Raw genomic sequence first — 19,956 nt, 5'->3', positions numbered from 1 at the left:
CCTGTAAACTAAAGCCAGTAACAAAACATAGTACATGAATTTAAAAATTATCTTGAAATTTTTGGTTAAGTTACTGCACTCTGGACAAGGTTGCAGTTAGGGTGAACAAGAAAATGTATTACTTCTTCATTAACTTATAAAATAAAAATTGAGAAAGTTTTGTCAGTAAAACTGTATAAAATCATTGAAGACAGTGTTCTGTAGTCAAATGGTCTGGGTCTGAATTTCAGCTTTATACTTAAATTAGTTAACTACTCTGAGATTTAGTTTTTCTCTACTGTAAACTGGCATTTATACTGCATCTCCCTCACAAGGCTGTTAAAAAGATTAAACAAAATAATGTATGCAAAGGGCTTGGTGCAATTCCCAGAACATTGTCAGTACCTAATAAATTATTCCTACTACCTATAATTATACAAACTAAGATTAAAAATCTACCTATCTATAAATAATTTGATTCCTGAAGACAAAAATCTGTTAAATATCAGTCATCTCATTGATGTAATCAAAATTTACCTGGGCTTAGTATAAAGCTTCTCAATGTACTTTTCTATACTATCTTTAAAAATTAAAAAAGTGTTACATTTTCAGATGACTAACAAGTTCTATTTCAATATTACTGTTTTAAATCCAACATCTTGCATGTAGTAAAAAACAAAGGGTCAGTCTAGATTTGATTAAAAAAACCAATACGTCAACTTTTCTGAACTCCAATTACTAGTTCATTAAAGATCCCACTCAGTTCTAAGATTTTATGTTCCTAATAGTTGATTATCTTGATGACTTCTAAAATTAATTTAACTGTCATTTATTAACTGACTTCTAATGTGCACTGAGTATAAAAATAACTATTCAAACAAAAAATGTTCACAGAGTTTAGATCCAATTAATTCAAGTCCTACTGAGGGACTTAAAATTGAAATAACTGCTGTCAAGAATACAATTTTTAAGTAAATTAAATACATTGAGATATTCACTGTCTAGACATGGTGACATTAAGAAATATTTTTGATTCTTGCCTGGGAAATCCCACGGACAGAGGAGCCTGGTGGGCTACAGTCCATGGGGTTGCAAGGAATTAGAAATAAACGAATCTGGATTGCCCTTTCCCAGTGGTCAGAAAATCTGGGCTGTGTTCAGAACCAGAAAGCAGAAAGCCAAAGTCCTTAGGCAGCTGAGATAAAAACCTTTGATGAAAAGAAAAAAAAAGAAATATTTTTGAGACTATTCTAATTTTTAAATACCAGCACTATTAACACAGAATAAAGATTATTAATTTAATTATCATAGCTATAAAATAATTTAATGCTTACTGAATGCTTATCATATTTTTTTCAACCCCCATTGACTGTAGCCTGTCAGGCTCCTCTGTCCATGGAAATCTCTAGGCAAGAATACTGGATTGAGTAGCCATTTCTTTAGAGTGCCTGATGAACTATGGAATGAGGTTTGTGACATTGTACAGGAGACAGGGATCAAGACCATCCCCATGGAAAAGAAATGCAAAAAAGCAAAATGGCTGTCTGGGGAGGCCTTACAAATAGCTGTGAAAAGAAGAGAAGCGAAAAGCAAAGGAGAAAAGGAAAGATATAAGCATCTGAATGCAGAGTTCCAAAGACTAGCAAGAAGAGATAAGAAAGCCTTCTTCAGCAATCAATGCAAAGAAATAGAGGAAAACAACAGAATGGGAAAGACTAGGGATCTCTTCAAGAAAATCAGAGATACCAAAGGAACATTTCATGCAAAGATGGGCTCGATAAAGGACAGAAATGGTATGTACCTAACAGAAGCAGAAGATATTAAGAAGAGATGGCAAGAATACACAGAAGAACTGTACAAAAAAGATCTTCACGACCCAGATAATCATGATGGTGTGATCACTCACCTAGAGCCAGACATCCTGGAATGTGAAGTCAAGCGGGCCTTAGAAAGCATCACTACGAACAAAGCTAGTGGAGGTGACAGAATTCCAGTTCAGCTATTCCAAATCCTGAAAGATGATGCTGTGAAAGTGCTGAACTCAATATGCCAACAAATTTGGAAAACTCAGCAGTGGCCACAGGTCTGGAAAAGGTCAGTTTTCATTCCAATCCCAAAGAAAGGCAATGCCAAAGAATGCTCAAACTACCGCACAATTGAACTCATCTCACACACTAGTAAAGTAATGCTCAAAATTCTCCAAGCCAGGCTTCAGCAATATGCGAACCATGAACTTCCTGATGTTCAAGCTGGTTTTAGAAAAGGCAGAGGAACAAGAGATCAAATAGCCAACATCCACTGGATCATGGAAAAAGCAAGAGAGTTCCAGAAAAACATCTATTTCTGCTTTATTGACTATGCCAAAGCCTTTGACTGTGTGGATCACAATAAACTGTGGAAAATTCTGAAAGAGATGGGAATACCAGACCACCTGATCTGCTTCTTGAGAAATTTGTATGCAGGTCAGGAAGCAACAGTTAGAACTGGACATGGAACAACAGACTGGTTCCAAATAGGAAAAGGAGTACGTCAAGGCTGTATATTGTCACCCTGTTTATTTAACTTATATGCAGAGTACATCATGATAAACGCTGGACTGGAAGAAACACAAGCTGGAATCAAGACTGCTGAGAGAAATATCAATAACCTCAGATATGCGGATGACACCACCCTTATGGCAGAAAGTGAAGAGGAACTCAAAAGCCTCTTGATGAAGGTGAAAGTGGAGAGTGAAAAAGTTGGCTTAAAGCTCAACATTCAGAAAACGAAGATCATGGCATCCGGTCCCACCACTTCATGGGAAATAGATGGGGAAACAGTGGAAACAGTGTCAGACTTTATTTTTCTGGGCTCCAAAATCACTACAGATGGTGACTGCAGCCATGAAACTAAAAGACGCTTACTCCTTGGAAGGAAAGTTATGACCAACCTAGATAGCATATTCAAAAGCAGAGACATTACTTTGCCAACAAAGGTCCAGTCTAGTCAAGGCTATGGTTTTTCCTGTGGTCATGTATGGATGTGAGAGAAGAAGGCTGAGCGCCGAAGAATTGATGCTTTTGAACTGTGGTGTTTGTGAAGACTCTTGAGAGTCCTTTGGACTGCAAGGAGATCCAACCAGTCCATTCTGAAGGAGATCGGCCCTGGGATTTCTTTGGAAGGAATGATGCTAAAGCTGAAACCCCAGTACTTTGGCCACCTCATGTGAAGAGTTGACTCATTGGAAAAAACTCTGATGCTGGGAGGGATTGGGGGCAAGAGGAGAAGGGGACGACAGAGGATGAGATGGCTGGATGGCATCACTGACTCGATGGACTTGAGTCTCAGTGAACTCCGGGAGTTGGTGATGGACAGGGAGGCTTGGCGTGCTGCGATTCATGGGGTCGCAAAGAGTTGGACACGACTGAGCGACTGATCTGATCTGATCTCCAGGGGAATCTTTCCGACCCAGGGATCAAACCCTGGGTTGCAGTCAGATTCTTTACCATCTGAATCACCACAGAAGCTCACTTAGTAATTACTAGCTAGAATTATTAATAATTATTCTTATTCTGTGATGTAGGACCTAGTATCAACAATTTACAAAAAAGTAAACTGAGGCTCACCGCAAAGTTATACAGTTATCATTTACTGAGCACTTACCACAGTAAAGCACTAGGCTCAGTGTTTTATACATGTCATTCTATTTAATCCTTTCAACAACCCTGTGCTTCAGTTACTTGGTCCAGTTTTACATGTAAGGCATTAAGACTTATTTGTTGTTGTTAGTCATCAAGTCATGTCTGACTCTTTGTGACCCATGGACTGTAACCTACCAGACTCCTCTGTCCATGGGATTTTCCAAGCAAAAATACTGGAGTGGGTTGCCATTTCCTTCTCCAGGGGATCTTCCCAACTCAGAGATGGAAACTGCACCTCCTGTGTCTTCTGCATTAAAGGCAATTCTTTACTGCTGAGCCACCAAGGAATCCCTTTCTTCATCAGTCATGGCTTTAAAGTTTTGTTTTGTTTTTGATAGGTTAGCAAACTAAACGTGCTAAAGAAATTCTTCTTTCATTTCTGTTCTCAACTATTCCTGGTTGAAATTTAATTATAGGCAGTCCCTAACACACAAAAGCCCTCCTACAAGAAATCTAAACATCTCTGACCTCATGAAAAAGCTAGAATTCTAACTATGCAGGAATTGCAGTCACTGAGAAAATATTCTGTAAACAGATCCAAAAGCAGACCTTAGGACAGAGAGGTAAAAAGTGAAAACAGCTTAGGGGAAAAATTCTGAAAACTTACTCTCAGTTTCCTAATATGTGCCCTGATTCCACTGCAAATCACCCCTTACTGGTTTACTTACATTTTTCTTCATTTACTTTCCCTTACCCTATTTGAAAATTGATCAATGAAATTTTCATTGGAGTTAACAAGGATTTTTTTCTTAAAAAGAAAAACTCTGGAGAGATTATCAGTCATTGACAAATTTGTATATATATTTATATAATAACTTTTTTCCTTTAACATATGTTAAAAACAACTACCCTGAAAAATTGGAACTTGGAGGTTAGAAAGCAAGCACATTTGAGGCTCGGAGCACTTTAAAAGGGATTTTGCAGGCCTGAGTGAGATGCTGCAGTGAAGAGGGAGGGCAGGATGAATGCCCTGGAGAAGTACACTAGTGAAAGTGAAAGTGAAGTCGCTCAGTCGTGTCCGCGACCCCATGGACTGCAGCCCACCAGCCTCCTCCGTCCATGGGATTTTCCAGGCAAGAGTACTGGAGTTGGTGCCATCACCTTCTCCGGGAGAAGTGCACTAGTGAAAGTGAAAGTGAAAGTGAAGGTCGCTCAGTTGTGTCCCACTCTTTGTGACCCCATGGACTGTTTTCTCTGAATTCTCCAAGTCAGAATACTGGAGTGGGTAGTCTTTCCCTTCTCCAGGGGATCTTCCCAACCCAGGGACTGAATCCAGGTCTCCAGCATTGCAGGCGGATTCTTTACCGGCTGAGCCACAGGGGAAGCCCACACTAGTGAAGGGATGGGATAATAACACAGGACGCTTGCCACATTTAAACTACTTACTTCAGAACTTTGACCAGACTGGAATTTTGCAAATGGAAGAAAGGTAACTTCTTTCCTACTGTCTTCTGGAAATTCAAAACTCAAAATTTTCCTTTATGCAGTACGTTTAGTATGGAGTAGTACTACATGATAAAAAAAGGTTTTTGTGGTTACTATAAGAAAAAATGGGTATCAATATCTGTTGACCTGATTTATTGTTGAAATGGAGATTAAAAATACTTTTAAAATTAGACATCCTTTTCAAAAAATAATTTGAATAAAGTGAAAACTATTACTCCTGCCTTCCCTAATTCTTCCATAAATTTGCATTATACTCCTCAATCCTGACAACTTCAGTGACTTAAAATACCCAAAGTTCCCATCTAACCTCAATGTCAGCACATACTATAGATTATTATCCCTAACTTTCAATTAACCACCTCCAAGCAAAGTTTCAAAGAATGAAGATATTAAGACTAAATTGCTAGGAATAAAACGTTCTCTTCCAACTGGTAACCATAAACAAAACAAAGTACCCATACATAAAGTGTAATTTGACTTTTTCATTAATATATAATAGATAATAGTTAACTTTTATAGAGCTGTTACTTTCAATTAGTCAAAAAATAAAATTATTACCTTCAGGCAGTAGCTCAAGTTTAAATTCAGGTCTTACGCATTCTACTATCCCCAGAAATACAGAGAGGTATTCCCTCCTTTCCACTGAATTTCTTCCTTTGGGGAGCACTAAATCATGATGGTTGTGACTTCATTTATGTGAAAGTTATAATTATGTCTTCACAGCAGCTTTTTTTCTGTAAGGAAAAGGTATTCAATGTATATTTATTTTCCTACACATAGAGAAATCTACTAGCTTTTGTTATGCAGATTTTACTGTAGCCATTACCAGTCTGGTATAGTTAACCCAACAATTAACTCAAAGTGAAACAAAGACTGGAACTACCTTTATGGAAGGCAGCCATTACCTCTCTGTGCTGGGCATTCAGACTAAGGCCTTGTTTCAAACTCTCACATTCTGTAACTACTACACAAACAAAGATGTTCACAGGAAATTGCATTTTTCTCCACAAAGGAAGTATTTACTGATTGGACATATTTACTAATTTTGAGCCACAGATGCTTGAGAATAAAGGCCCCCCTCCTTAGACAGCACCTCCTATAAAATCTTGGAATTAAATTGATAAGCTTACTTCCTAAGTAGTATGGAATGGGATAAAGAGAACAGAGAGAAAAAAAGAAAGCATTAAATCTATAATCTAAGGTTAAAAATAACTGCCGTTCAGAACCCACACTAAGGCCATTAAATTTTGCTGGCAAACTGCTTTATAGAATATTTCACGTCACATTTTAAAAAGTGGATTTTATCGTATACCGAAAGCAAATAGGAAGAATTGTTCAATTAGAATGTTTTACATTTATAGGAAAAAAGGGCTTTTTATTATTTATACACATGTATTGAATACATGGTAGAGGGGAAGACACCATTCACACTGTACTCAAATCTCAGTGGACTGTAATAGGGCTACCTCTGTTTTGACTTTGTTCAACAGCAAATTTATTTGCTCAAAACATTAAAGATAATTCTCACTGTTAAGTTCTAAAAAATTGTCTTAATATTTGATTGCTTTGTTGTTGTTTTCTCTAGAGGCTTTTGTGTGGTAAAATTTATCTGTTAAAAGCCAATAATCTAAGAGTAAATCCCAAAACAAGTTAATTGGAAGATGAAGCCACTTAAGTTTAGCTGCTGCTGCTAAGTCGCTTCAGTCATGTCCGACTCTATGCGACCCCATAGACAGCAGCCCAGCAGGCTCCCCCGTCCATGGGATTCTCCAGGCAAGAGTACTAGAGTGGGGTGCCATTGTCTTCTCCGACTTAAGTTAGGGTTTCTCTTAATTCTAGGTACCTTGATTAATGTCCCGAGATTTAAAAGATATTAAAATCTTATATTTAAAATCAGTGTCTGACCTTTATTAACTACATTAAAAAAATACTGCTCAAAAGTACTTTAGAAAATACAATTTCCCTCATCTTTTAGGGTAGGTAAACAACACAATGTTCCTTCTATGATGTATACAAAATTGCTATGAATCAGTGGTGTCAAAAATTACATCAAGACTCCTAGTTCACAAATATTTTATAGAGTATTTTTTAACAGATGGACTTTGAAAGTTACAGTGTGTTAGAGCAACATCAAAATGGTAAATTTACTCAAATATATATAAACAATAAGCAATCCATTTCAACTTTTCATTTTTCAGTGAAAAAAACTTAAGGTCACTTCATAGTATTTCTTTTATTTAAGGTTTGCCCTCTCTCCTGGAGAAGGAAATGGCGACTTACTCCAGTACTCTTGCCTGGAAAATCTCATGGACAGAGGAGCCTAATGGGCTGCAGTCCTTGTGGTCACAAAGAGTTGGGCACGACTGAGCGACTTCACCTTCACACATTGGAGAAGGAAATGGCAACCCACTCCAGTGTTCTTGCCTGGAGAGTGCCCAGGATGGGGGAGCCTGGTGGGCTACCATCTATGGAGTCGCAAAGAGTTGGACATGGTTGAAGCGACTCAGCAGCAGCAGCAGCCCTCTCTAGAAACTTCCCTGTAACCTTGGTTTCTACTTATTTCTTACCCTGTACATACCTCTTTTTATCTCTTTGCTCTTTGAGGGATTTACAAATTATTTCATTTAATCTCCACAATGATTCTGAGATAGACCTTATTTCTCTATTTATAGATAAGAAAACCAAAGGTGTCAAGTAACTTGCTTAAGATCACAGAACATTACAGCTCAGATTCAAAACTAAGAAGGAAAAAAAATCACCAAAATCAATAGGACTCCAACACCCACGCCATCTTTGTATAAATATCATACCACACCATGCCATTACATACAGAAAAAAAAAAAGTTTAATAAAGAGAAACATTTTCCAACTGTGGTTATCCAAACAACAAAGAATCTTCATAAGCACCTTAGTAAACAAATCATGTAGGAAATCATTAGAACCAAAAGCTTGAAGTTAATGTTCTAATACAGTTAAGAAAAACATTCAAAAGTAAAAATACTAATTACTCTAGGTATTATGTAAAGGAAACACCGAATATGACACATAAGCCACTGATGAAATAAAACCAAAGCTCTCATACTAGGTGTTCAGGTATCTTGGAACACCTTAACTAGAATTGTTACAATAACTAAAAATAATATATATATATATATATATATATATCCTTACATATCCATATAAGGGATATAATACTGTATCCCTTAACTAAAGGTCTCAAGTTAAATGAAAAGTGTATTTTAGTGAATTCAACATTCTACTTTGCAAGTTGAAGTTTTATCTTATTAAACTCATATTTAGGTTCTGTATCTTACTGATCATAGAAAAATTTTTCATTCGAATTAGGATGAACCTGTATTGAGTAGTATTGTCTTATTTTGATAAATTTCAAATTAATGATAGCTAAAAGTGAATTAACCTGAGTACACATTTAAAGCTGCATTTTAACAAATAATATATTATCAACTATCAAAAATTATCTGAAGAACCTATAAGATTTATTTCAGGTTCTGATTTTAAATTCAGACAATTTTACTACTGTAACTAAAGAATCACTTATGATTAAAGGCAAATGATGTTTAAAGCTGTCAAATTTCTTTTTACTTCCACCAAATTCAAAACTATGTTATTACACAGCAAGACTTCAATTGAGAGTTCCAAGTTTCACGTGGTCTAGATAATGCATACAACCCTCACCATGACAATGAATCACGTGGTTGCATGGCCACCGCTTCTATCTGCAAGCCCAGTCCTTTCCTAGACCCATTAGCAGAGGTTTTCTCTTATTCCTCTAACCATGAGGCTAGTCTTTCTTAAGTTGTTCACATCAGCAGAGCTCCTAGTTAAACTAATACGTAAAGAACAACCATGGAATAGTTGACATCTACTATTAGGCACTTAATCCCACTGCTGACCAAGATGTGGCACAGAGAGGTTAATAAATAAGAAGCTGAGGCAGGATTAGAACCCAGGCCTTCAGGTTCCACAGTCCGCATTCCAGGAAGGTGAGTAAACTGAAAATGCTCCTAGTTTCATTATCACTGCGCTCTATTAGCAGATTATTTTTCGCTTATAATTCCTCAAATTCCTTCTCATAGTCTATGGTTGACTTAAATATCATGTCTTTTGTAGTACATCTTTAAGCAACGTAATAGAGGAACACTTCAGTTGTCTACATCTGCACACAGCCCGCTTTGCCAAAACCTTGCAATCCTGTTGTGCCTTACTCTAAAATGCTCTCTTTAAGCCTCCCTCTTGAAGCTTTTCTGGCGAACGCCTTAAAAAGCGACTGTGAGAGCTGGATAGTATCTCTCTCCATCCATCCTCCCTCAGAAAAACAACTACATTCCATTAGAATAGTTGTCTGGACCATTTAAAAATAAGATATAGGCCTCTGGGTAATGTCAAGAACAAAGTAAAAAAAAAAAAAAAAAGCGCAGGGAGAAGGTGTGGGAGGACGCCTTTCGCTTTCCATAAGGAAGGTCTAAAAGTGAAAGTGAAAGTGAAGTCGCTCAGTCTTGTCCGACTCTTTGCGATCCCATGGACTGTAGCCTACGAGGCTCCTCAGTCCATGGAATTTTCCAGGCAAGCGTACTGGAGTGGGTTCCCATTTGCTTCTCCAGGGGATCTTCCCAACCCAGGGATTGAACCTGGGTCTCCCGCATTGCAGTCAGACGCTTTACCCTCTGAGCGACCAGGGAAGCCTAAGGAAGGTATAAAGGATCTCATAAACAGAAAAAAGAACCCTGAAAAGCGGGGCCGCGCAAAGGACCACAGAGTGGGCGCTCCCGCCCAGGGGTCCAGTCCTCCTCCTCCGTGCCAGTGCGTACTCAGGCTCGGCAGCCCTCCTCACGACACCGAACTTGCACCTCCTCCAGCCTGCCTGTCCAGGGCCCGGGGCCCCCGTCCGGGCGGGGGCGGGGAGGGGAGCAATAGGCCTCTTCAGGTGGGGCCCCGAACACGGCCCGAGGCGAGGCCCGGAAGACGCCACTGAGGCCCGCGGCGCCCGGGGGCGGGGGCTGGCGGTTGCTCAGGGACCCGGCGGGTCAGGAGGTGACAGGAGGAGGAGGCAGCAGAAAGAAAAGGCGGGGGGGGGGGCGGGTTGGGAGGTAGCGTCTCGCCCGCCGGCGGAGACAGCTCTGCCAAACCTCCGACTTCCCCAACCCCGCCGCCGCAGAGCGCCCTAGAGGGCGAGAAGGGAAGTCCACAAAGTGCTGGAGCAGAGGGGAGAAAATTCAAAACGAGTCTACTCAACCTCGTCTTGGTTCCGAGGCCGCGCCATGGAGACCAGTACAGTGCGCAGCCGCGGCCCACCGGGAGCGCGCAGCGCAGCCGCTTTAGAAAAGATCCTGATCAGCCACCGTCGCGTGTTTCCTTTCTGATTGGTTCTTTTTTTTTTTTTTTTCGTATCCCCGCCTCTCACCTGGATCTAAAGCCTGAGGCTAGTAGAGAAATCTCGGTAGACTGAGAGTTTTGATTGGAAGTATGCTTAGAAATTAAACCCGGAAAGACTTTAGCAAATTAAAGCTGAAGGCCGAGGAAATATAATAGGTCGTTGCCTGGAGTCGGGACGGTTTAGTGCAAAAAAGATAGCCTGAGGGCAGCGTGGTAAAAAAGACTACAATTCCCAGTGGCTACATTATCTGAGGAGCGCTGCTTTCTGGGAGTTGTAGTATCTAGGAGCTGTGTTTGGATTATCGCGACTAAGGATAGCCTGCGAACATTTCAAACGGAGAGAAGTCGGTTTGAAACGGGCCTCTTTCTATCTCCATAATCGATCGCAAGCTTAAATATATATTTTTTTAAAAAATACAAAAAAAAAATTGAAGAGACGCGACGCCTTTAAAACTATGCCTCACTAATCGACGACTCCTACTCTAGGAATAGGTAGTTGATGTTTATGGGCTGGATCTTGAGGAAGGGCAGCCTCGTGGTGCCTTTGGGCTGAGGCCCAGGCAAAGAAAGCGGAAGTCCTGGGATCGACTGCATCTTTTCTCTGACACGTGCAGCCTCATTTTGAGATCCTTGTTTTTGTAGTCCTGAAAGACCAGAGTGCAGATTGTGTGACTGTTACTCATACGTTTCTCTAGATACGCCATGGCTCAGCTCCAGACACGCTTCTTCACTGACAACAAGAAGTAAGTGAGCGTACTCCCTTTCTCGCCCTTCCTCACTCCCTCCCCTCCCCCGCCCCGGGCCCCCGGAATTCGTTCGTAGGACCTCTTCCATGTGACCTTGTGCATCCCTGGTTGTCTTTGCCGTCAATTTACCTGTTCCCTTTTTGACTGGATTCGTCGCTTCAGCGCGTTTTCTGCGGTGCCTCCGAGGACTTCTCAAGAATCACCCATCGTTCCTGCCTAGCTTCTCAGGCTGTACATAATTTGAATTGTAAGGGTAGAGAGACCTGAGGGTTTCAGGTTTGCTTCCTGATTTAAGTGTATTATGCAACTGAGCAGTGAACAACGGACCAAATCGTTAGAGTCTGGCGGCTAGTGGTGGTGTCTGAAAACATGAACTTCATCTTCTTAAGTAGGTGATAGATGATGTTTTTCCAAACCAGGCTAGAAGGTGGAGCTCCCAATAGGGAGTTGGTAGAACTGATTTTTGCTAAAAGTGTGAAGTCAATTCAGTTATAATTTTGGGTATTTATATACATATATCTACACATATACGTATACATGTTATATATGTGTGTGTATACATATATACACATCCATATGTGTATACGTATATGTATATGAACATTTTACCAATTTTACAAATGGTCCCCAGATACATAGCAATCGTTGAAACCTAATTATATTCTGCTTTGTGGCATATATTACACTTTTAATGTTTCTTTTTGTTTGCCTAGTCTCTTCAACTATATTTTAAGTCTCCTGATGGTAGAGACTGCAGTTATGCTAATTGGATTGATTGAGTCAACAAATGTTTGTCTAGTTTTTCTGGTACTGATGATAAATAATAAATATAAGCTGTATTAACAAGTTAATGTCAGCTAAAAACAAAAAAACTCCCACATCAATTAAGATTACATTTTTTATTCTTTGTTTTTAGTTTTATGAATTGACCTGGTAAATCATACTTACACCTCTTGTACTGTTGCATACAGCGTATATGAATTGTATATGAGTATATATACTGAGTCTAAATAGTTCTAAAGGAAAATGGTGATGCAATAGCATGACTGCTGTATTTTTTCTAATTAAAAGGTTTATGGAGATTATTGTTGATTCACACAAAATTTTAAGAAATACTAGAGCAACTGCAACTCTACTTAAATGGCTGTGATAAATGGATAAATGCCAAATGTGTGTATATGTGTTTGTTTATATATTTAGATTTTCCCAAAAGTTAACAAAATCTAGAAATTAAACTTCTTTCTTCTCCCATATTATTATTATATAATAATATGTTCTGATCAGTAAAACGAAGAGGGAAAGTAGATTTATTCATGTATATGCATATAATTTGCCATGAAGTGATAGGACCGGATGCCATGCTCTTAGTTTTCTAAGATTTGCCATCACTTCATGGCAAATAGAAGAGGAAACAATGGCAGACTTTATTTTTTGGGCTCCAAAATCACTGCAGATAGTGACTGCAGCCATGAAATTAAAAGACACTTACTCCTTGGAAGAAAAGTTATGAACAACCTAGACGGCGTATTAAAAAGCAGAGACATTATTTTGCCAACAAATGTCCGTCTAGTCAAGCCTATGGTTTTCCCACATGGTAGTCATGTATGGATGTGAGAGTTGGACTATAAAGAAAGCTGAGCACCGAAGAACTGATGCTTTTGAACTGTGGCGTTGGAGAAGACTCTTGAGAGTCCCTTGGACTGCAAGGAGATCCAACCAGTCCATCCTAAAGGAAATCAGTCCTGAATATTCATTGGAAGGACTGATGCTGAAGCTGAAACTCCAGTCGTTTGGAGTTTGAAGACTCTGATGCTGGGAAAGATTGAAGGCAGGAGGAGAAGGGGACGACAGAGGATGAGATGGTTGGATGACATCATTGACGGGATGGACATGAGTTTGAGTAAACTCCCAGAATTAGTGATCGATAGGGAGGCCTGGTGTGCTGCAGTCCATGGGGTCACAAAGAGTCGGACACGACTCAGCGACTGAACTGAACTGAACTGATGCATATAATTTACATATGCATGTATGTTCATATATAAGTATGTGAATTATGCTTCTCTTCCCCCACCACCCCTATCTTACTGACCAAAACAGTAACCAAAACTTTGAATTTCTAGGTTTTGTTACCTTTTGGAGAACCTAAATAAGTCCTTACTTTTTTTGACATGATGAGCCCTGTAAGTTCTACCTAAACCTCTTTTACATTCTGCACATATAAAACCGTAATTCAGACGTTATGGAGACTTTTTTGGTTTTGGATTTTGTAACAACAATTAAGATGTAATTCACGTATAGTAGATGTCACACATTTGAAGTGTTCAATTCACTAATTTTGAGTATTTTTGTAGAATTGTACAACCATCACCACAGAAAATTTTAGAACATTTTTCATGACTCTTTTGCTGTTACCCTTTTCCCCCACCCTTCCAAAATTTTCCAAATACCACCAGCCCAGGGCAGTCACTTATTCAGTTTTTGTCTCTAACATTTCCTATAAATGGAATGATATAACATGTGGTCCTTTGTCACTGGCTTCTTTCACTTAGTATGGTGTTTTGCGAGGCTTGTCCATGTTGTGCTTCATTCCTTTTTACTGCTGAATAATACTCTATTGTACGGGTATACCACATTTTGTTTTCATTGTTCAGTTGATGGACTTCTATGTTGTTTCCACCTTTGGGGCTATTAAGAATAGAGGTAATGTGAACCATTTGTGCACAAGTTTTTGTGTGAACATATGTGTTTATTTCTCTTGGGTATGTACTTAGGAATGGAGTTGCTGAGTCAAGTGATAATTCCATGTTTAACTTTTTGAGGAATTGCCAGATTTTTCCAAAGCAATTGTACCATTTTACATTCCTGCCAGCAATAAATAAGTGTTTCTCCATTTACTCACCAACACTTAAAATCTGTCTTTCTTATTGTAAACATCCTGGTGGGTATGAAGCGATAACTCCTTGTGGTTTGATTTGCATTTCCTTGATGACTAACAGTGCTCAACAACTTTTCATGTGCCTGTTGGTCATTTGTATGTCTTCTCTGGAGAAATACCTATTTTGATCCTTTGCCCATTTTAAAAATAGGGTTGTCTTTATTTTTGAGTTATAAATGTTCTTTATATGTTCCAGATGCATGTTCCTTGTCAGATATATGATTTGCAAGAATTTTCTCCCATTCTCTCGTACAAGAGTTTCTGGTCTGCCTCCTGTTGGTGCCTCTAATCTAGTCACTGCAATGCTGCCCAAGAGAGATCTAACTAAGCAAAATTTTGATGATGTTATTTGATTTAGACAGTGGTTCCTCATTGCCTAAGGAAAGAAGTAAAAAGTACTGCACACAGCATCCAAGCCACTCCATGCACATCTCTTTAGCCTTATCCTTGGTCACTGTCTAGAGTAAAATAACACTTTGGAATAGGTTGGTTGGGCAGTTTAATAACTTAGCTTTTTTATTTTTGTATGCTGCTTTTTTGCACCCGTTCTTTCTGTCTTCTCCCATGTCATCCAGGGAAAACTCACTTTTCTATGTGTAGTGTAAGAGTGTTTTTTTTTTATACATCCTTTCAGAGTCTGCTCTCTCATCCTCCTTTTCTCTGGTTGAAATACCCTACTGCTTCCTTGTTCTCTCATTTTATGTATTACTTATGACATTGTTCTTACAGTTTCCTTGTATTTGTTTACCACACATAAACCCTTTTCAAGTACAGAGACCACAGGTTAATTCATTTTTTGCTAACCCCATGTAGCAAAATGTCTGGCATGTATTAGATACCCATGTAAATGTTTGTTGAATGAATAAATGCACATTTGTTAAAATATTTGTAGACTTGATTTGATGTATCATTTCCTTTTTGTAGATATGCAGTAGATGATGTTCCCTTCTCCATACCTGCAGCCTCTGAAATTGCTGACCTTAGTAACCTCATCAATAAATTGCTGGAGGCCAAAAATGGTAGGTATATACCATGAAAAGTTAGGAGAGGGCAAAATAACTAACTAAAGTACATCACATTGTTATTTATAGCCCTTTGGGGGCATTATTCTATAATACTGCATGCATTTTATAATGGTAAAATTTATAAATTATAACATATAATTTCCCTCCTACATGATAACTTTGAAAAATGCTTTGAAATAAGTTTTTAGGGAAAAAATTTAGTTTAATCTGCTTTTAAGGCAATATGGAGAGAAGATGGTTGAGATTTAGGAATAAAGATTTTTAGGGTAAAAGTTCTTGATACAGAATATTGGTATAGCATTTCCTATCATTTTCATCATGGATATAGAGATTCTGATGCATAGTTAGTTTTCTACATTTCAAATATGTCATATATCCTACTTGCTGAAAAACTCTTTCGAACTAGAATAAGAATTATTTTCTCGAAATAGAGACTTTGCAATACTAGTACATGGTTGTTGTTACCCAAGTAAAAGTTGGACACAACTGAGCACGCAAGCAAATATTTGCATAGTTTTCTAAATTGTAGATGAATATTCATTTATCTTTTTGTATAAATCAAATAACTGAGTCATTGCTTTTGAGTTGAAGATGCAAATGATTCAGATTTTTTTTAAAAAAAACTTTATTTTGTAGTAGGGTGTAGCCAGTTAACAATGTTGTGATAGTTGTGGGGAACCGTGAAGAGACTCAGCTGCACGTATACATGTATCCATTCTCCCACAAACTCCCCTCCTATCCAGACTGCCAGGTAACACTGAGCAGAGTTCCATGTGCTGTACAGCATTTCCTTGTTGGTTATCCATTTTAAACATAGCAGTATGTACATGTCCATCCCAAAGTCCCTAACTATCCCTTCCCGCCAGTAAGCATAAGTTCGTTCTCTTAATTCTGTGATGCAGATTTTTAAAAAGTAACAAGACAGAGAGACAGGGAATTCTTTTAAAAAGAGTATAGTTAATAAATCAGATAGAAGGAAGAATTTTTAGCATTTCGTAACTCTAAATGAAGTGATGGATTTAAGAATTGATCATCAGTAGCAACTGAAGCCATTTATTAGGTAAAAGGCTAACAAAGAACATTGTGATGCATGTGAACAGACTGACATCCTCTGAACTCAGAGATAATTTAATATCGTAAAAAGAGTCACAGTGAGGTAGCGTGCTTCATGCGTGTGTGCAAAGACACTTCAGTCGTGTCTAACTCTTTGTGACCCTGTGGACTTAGACTGCCAGACTCCTTTGTCCATGGGATTCTCCAGACAAGAATGCTGGAGTGGGTTGCCATGCCCTCCTCCAAGGGTTCCTCCTAACCCCGGGATCAAACCCATGTCTCTTATGTCTCCTACGTTGGTAGGCAGGTTCTTTACTACTTGCCCCACCTGGGAAGCCCCCAGGTGCTTCCTAATGTGATACAATACTGTGTGTAAATATTTTGCCAAAAGTAAACCCAAAGTCTAATCAGGCATTTAGGTCTGCCTAAGGCAATGGCACCCCACTCCAGTACTCTTGCCTGGAAAATCCCATGGGCGGAAGAGCCTGGTAGGCTGCATGGGGTCGCTAAGAGTCAGACCTAACTGAGCGACTTCACTTTCGCTTTTCACTTTCACTCGTTGGACAAGGAAATGGCAACCCACTCCAGTGTTCTTGCCTGGAGAATCCCAGGGACGGGGCAGCCTAGCGGGCTGCCGTCTATGGGGTCACACAGAGTTGGACACAACTGAAGCGACTTAACAGCAGCAGCAGCAGCAATGTACAGGTTGTATGTACATGGTAGAGGAACATGTTAAGGGATACCTTGGAGATATAAACAACCAAAGCCAGAATGTTAGTATTTGACCCAGTTTCTTCACTAAATAAAAGGCAGAGGAAAAGAAGGATGGAGAACTGTAAAGATATTAATCAGATATAATGTGAGGACTTTGGATGCCAATTCTAAAAAAACTCACTGTAAAAAGACACTTACAAAACAAGGAAATGAGAACATTGTCTGGCTTTATGATATTAAGAGAAATAATTTAAAATTTTTAATACTGTGACTTTTTAAAAGTCTTTATATTTTAGAGATACATCGTGAAGCATTTACAGATGAAATTATATCATTTCTGAGTTTGGGTTTTAAATAAACCAGCAGGAAGAGGAGGGGGAGGAGTATAGGTGATTGTCCATGAGTTGGCAAAAGATGCAAATGAGGATTCATTATGCTATTTCTGCTTTTGTGTATTTTGGGATTTTTCATAAAATACTAAGTTTTTCGTTACTCAAAATGGTTACACTATCCGCAGTGAAAATATTAATACCAACAAAGTATTTCTGTTCTTTAAAATCACGTAATATACTGGAATATGTGGTCCTGTTGTGCCATGGGGACAGTCTAGGGAAACTTGGAGGCCACACTGGGATAATAGGTACCTGTTTGTTTTGGGGTCTCTCATTTATGTCTGCCAATACCACTTCAGGTCCTAATACTGATGCTTTTATTACATATTTTCTGTAGAGTTCCACAAACATGTGGAGTTTGATTTCCTCATCAAGGGCCAGTTTCTACGAATGCCCTTGTTCAAACACATGGAACTGGAAAACATCTCATCAGTAAGTTCAAATGTTTACCTGCTCTATTTTACTGAAGGTATTACCAGATAATGTAGGAAAACTCCATTAACCTGAATCTACAGCAACCAAGAGCCTTTTGATTATTTTTTCCTAAAAATTTGAACCTTGGTTTCTATATGTTCAATTTTTAAATCCCCTCTTTTCTTCTAAGAGAAGAAAATTATTCAAAGAATGCAGATAAATGAATATGGAAAGATAACTTCATGTTTGTGAAGTTATCAAGAAACATCAAGCAAATATGTTTACTACTAGTAAAGGTGTATAAAACGATTGTACATATATATAAGCTTGTGGGTGGGGTTTATGTGGTTTTTAGTGATTGCTCTCTTCTTCTAATTGTCAAACTTACCTTATTATTGCTTTTATAATTTAAAATATAATTTATAATTGCTTTTATAATTAAGGGGGCAATTTTTGAAACTGTAGTAACATATACATAAAATTTCTCTTTTAACCATTTTTAAGTGTACAATTAAGTACATTCCCAGTGCTATGCAACCATCACCATTGTCCATTCCTAGAATTTTTTCATCATCTTAAAGAGAAGTTCTGTATCCATTAAATTGTATGTTTTTATGATTTTATAGTTTCTTATATTCTTTTTTTCCACTTTAAGCATAAGTTTCCAAGACCATTAATATTTCTTAATATTACTGTTAGCATACTGTTAGGTCAAATAAAGTTTTTCACTTTCTATATGGCTCCAAAATTTTTTTATTTTGAAGAGGAATTATATGAAGGAGATAAACTGGGGCTCTTTTATTTTCATAATGTACTATTTAAAAACTGCACCACCTGATGGATTTCTGCTTTTTCTCTGTAACTAGGAAGAAGTTGTGGAACTAGAGTACGTGGAGAAGTACACTGCCCCTCAGCCAGAACAGTGCATGTTCCATGATGACTGGATCAGTGCGATCGAAGGGACAGAGGAATGGTATTGCCAGATGAATGTTCTTATTTTAAATGTAATATGTGAATATTTTTCTCTGATTGCCTGTTCTTTGTGAAAGTAATTTACATATATGTATACACACACATCTCGTCACCATGCCAAAGACCTTTAAATTTAGTATAGTCAAGAAGAAACATACCTATTAATAGGTTTTCTTTCCTGTCTCAAGATGTCATAATGACATTTATCTTCCAAATAGGTTGTTTCTCTTAGGGCATTTATTTGATTATGTTGCTTTTAAGACTAAGACTATAACTTGTTTCATAGAGGGGAAAAAAACCTTTTCTAGCCACAGATCTCCTAACTTACTACCCTGAAGATGCAGGTCATGCTATTTTAGGGCTGAAAAGAGCAGATTGGAATCAGAAGGTGTGAATGGTTTAGAGCAAAACCCTACTGGCCTTACTTGTAGAAAAACACATCAAGAATGGATTGTAGTAGGAGTCTGCATTCAATGAATATCTCCCCAGAGTTATTACATAGTAATGTTTTTATTGATTTTACTTTTTATTTTAAATGGTTCTACTGGTTTTCTATTTAATGGTTTTCACTGGTTAAACACAAAGGACTATTAGGCTTTTCAAACAATTTGCTTAGCTTCCCTGGGAGCGGTAGTATTTAACAACAATAGTAAAAATGATATTTATGGCTTGTCGATTATATTTTTATTTTTAGGAGGTGAGTAAAAGCCAAATGTAACATCTTCTGATTTATTCTAGTGTATTTTGAAGTCTTAATCTTTATATTAAAGGTTAGAAAATATAATCTTCAAGGTTTGCTTTATCATTGCTCTAGAAATAAAATTGATTTCAGGGTTTGAAAAAGGTGCTTTTTGTATTTCATAGGACTTTTTTTTTTTCTCTTCATAGGATCTTGACTGGTTCTTATGATAAGACTTCTCGGATCTGGTCCTTGGAAGGGAAATCAATAATGACAATTGTGGGACATACAGATGTTGTAAAAGATGTGGCCTGGGTGAAAAAAGGTTAGGACTCTTTGCTTAAACTGAAAGGAATCCTAGATAGGGATTGGAAACAAGCCATTTTCAATGCTTGGGCAGAATTGGGACAAGATAGGAAATGTCTCATGCCTTAGTTATTATGGGGACTCTAAAATACCCAGTGTTGAAGAAAAGACATATTTTTTAAAAATCCATGAGTCAGTAGGAGTGAATCCTAAAATTATGT

General features: G+C 38.1%; 2 protein-coding genes across 8 annotated transcripts in view; one reads left to right on the top strand and one right to left on the bottom strand.

Moving 5' to 3' along the window:
- Window positions 1-10,449, bottom strand: part of CARF (calcium responsive transcription factor) — a 54,918-nt gene extending 44,469 nt beyond the window's left edge. For 4 of the 7 annotated variants that reach the window (XR_009729838.1, XM_061381943.1, XM_061381932.1 and 1 more), the window contains exons 1-3: window positions 10,360-10,449; window positions 5,664-5,839; window positions 5,046-5,167 (exon numbers count right to left, since the gene is read on the bottom strand). The gene's annotated coding sequence lies outside the window, so the exon portion shown is untranslated. Of the gene's footprint in view, window positions 1-5,045; window positions 5,168-5,663; window positions 5,840-9,934; window positions 10,139-10,359 lie in introns of those variants that run through there. The other 3 variants (XM_061381967.1, XM_061381951.1, XM_061381958.1) reach the window with 2 other exon arrangements.
- Window positions 10,450-10,498: 49 nt separating this feature from the next.
- The window catches only part of WDR12 (WD repeat domain 12), a 29,527-nt gene continuing 20,069 nt past the window's right edge, over window positions 10,499-19,956 (top strand). Inside the window, exons 1-5 of the mRNA XM_061382089.1 lie at window positions 10,499-11,242; window positions 15,105-15,199; window positions 17,702-17,796; window positions 18,645-18,751; window positions 19,639-19,754. Of these exons, the coding sequence (XP_061238073.1) occupies window positions 11,202-11,242; window positions 15,105-15,199; window positions 17,702-17,796; window positions 18,645-18,751; window positions 19,639-19,754 (454 nt within the window). The 5' untranslated portion in view covers window positions 10,499-11,201. The remainder of the gene's footprint in view (window positions 11,243-15,104; window positions 15,200-17,701; window positions 17,797-18,644; window positions 18,752-19,638; window positions 19,755-19,956) is intronic.

This window comes from Bos javanicus, chromosome 2 (assembly GCF_032452875.1).
Source record: "Bos javanicus breed banteng chromosome 2, ARS-OSU_banteng_1.0, whole genome shotgun sequence".
In the NCBI taxonomy this organism is placed as follows: Eukaryota; Metazoa; Chordata; class Mammalia; order Artiodactyla; family Bovidae; genus Bos; species Bos javanicus.
Note: the sequence above shows the minus strand (reverse complement) of the source record. Positions and strands in the feature narration are given on the sequence as shown.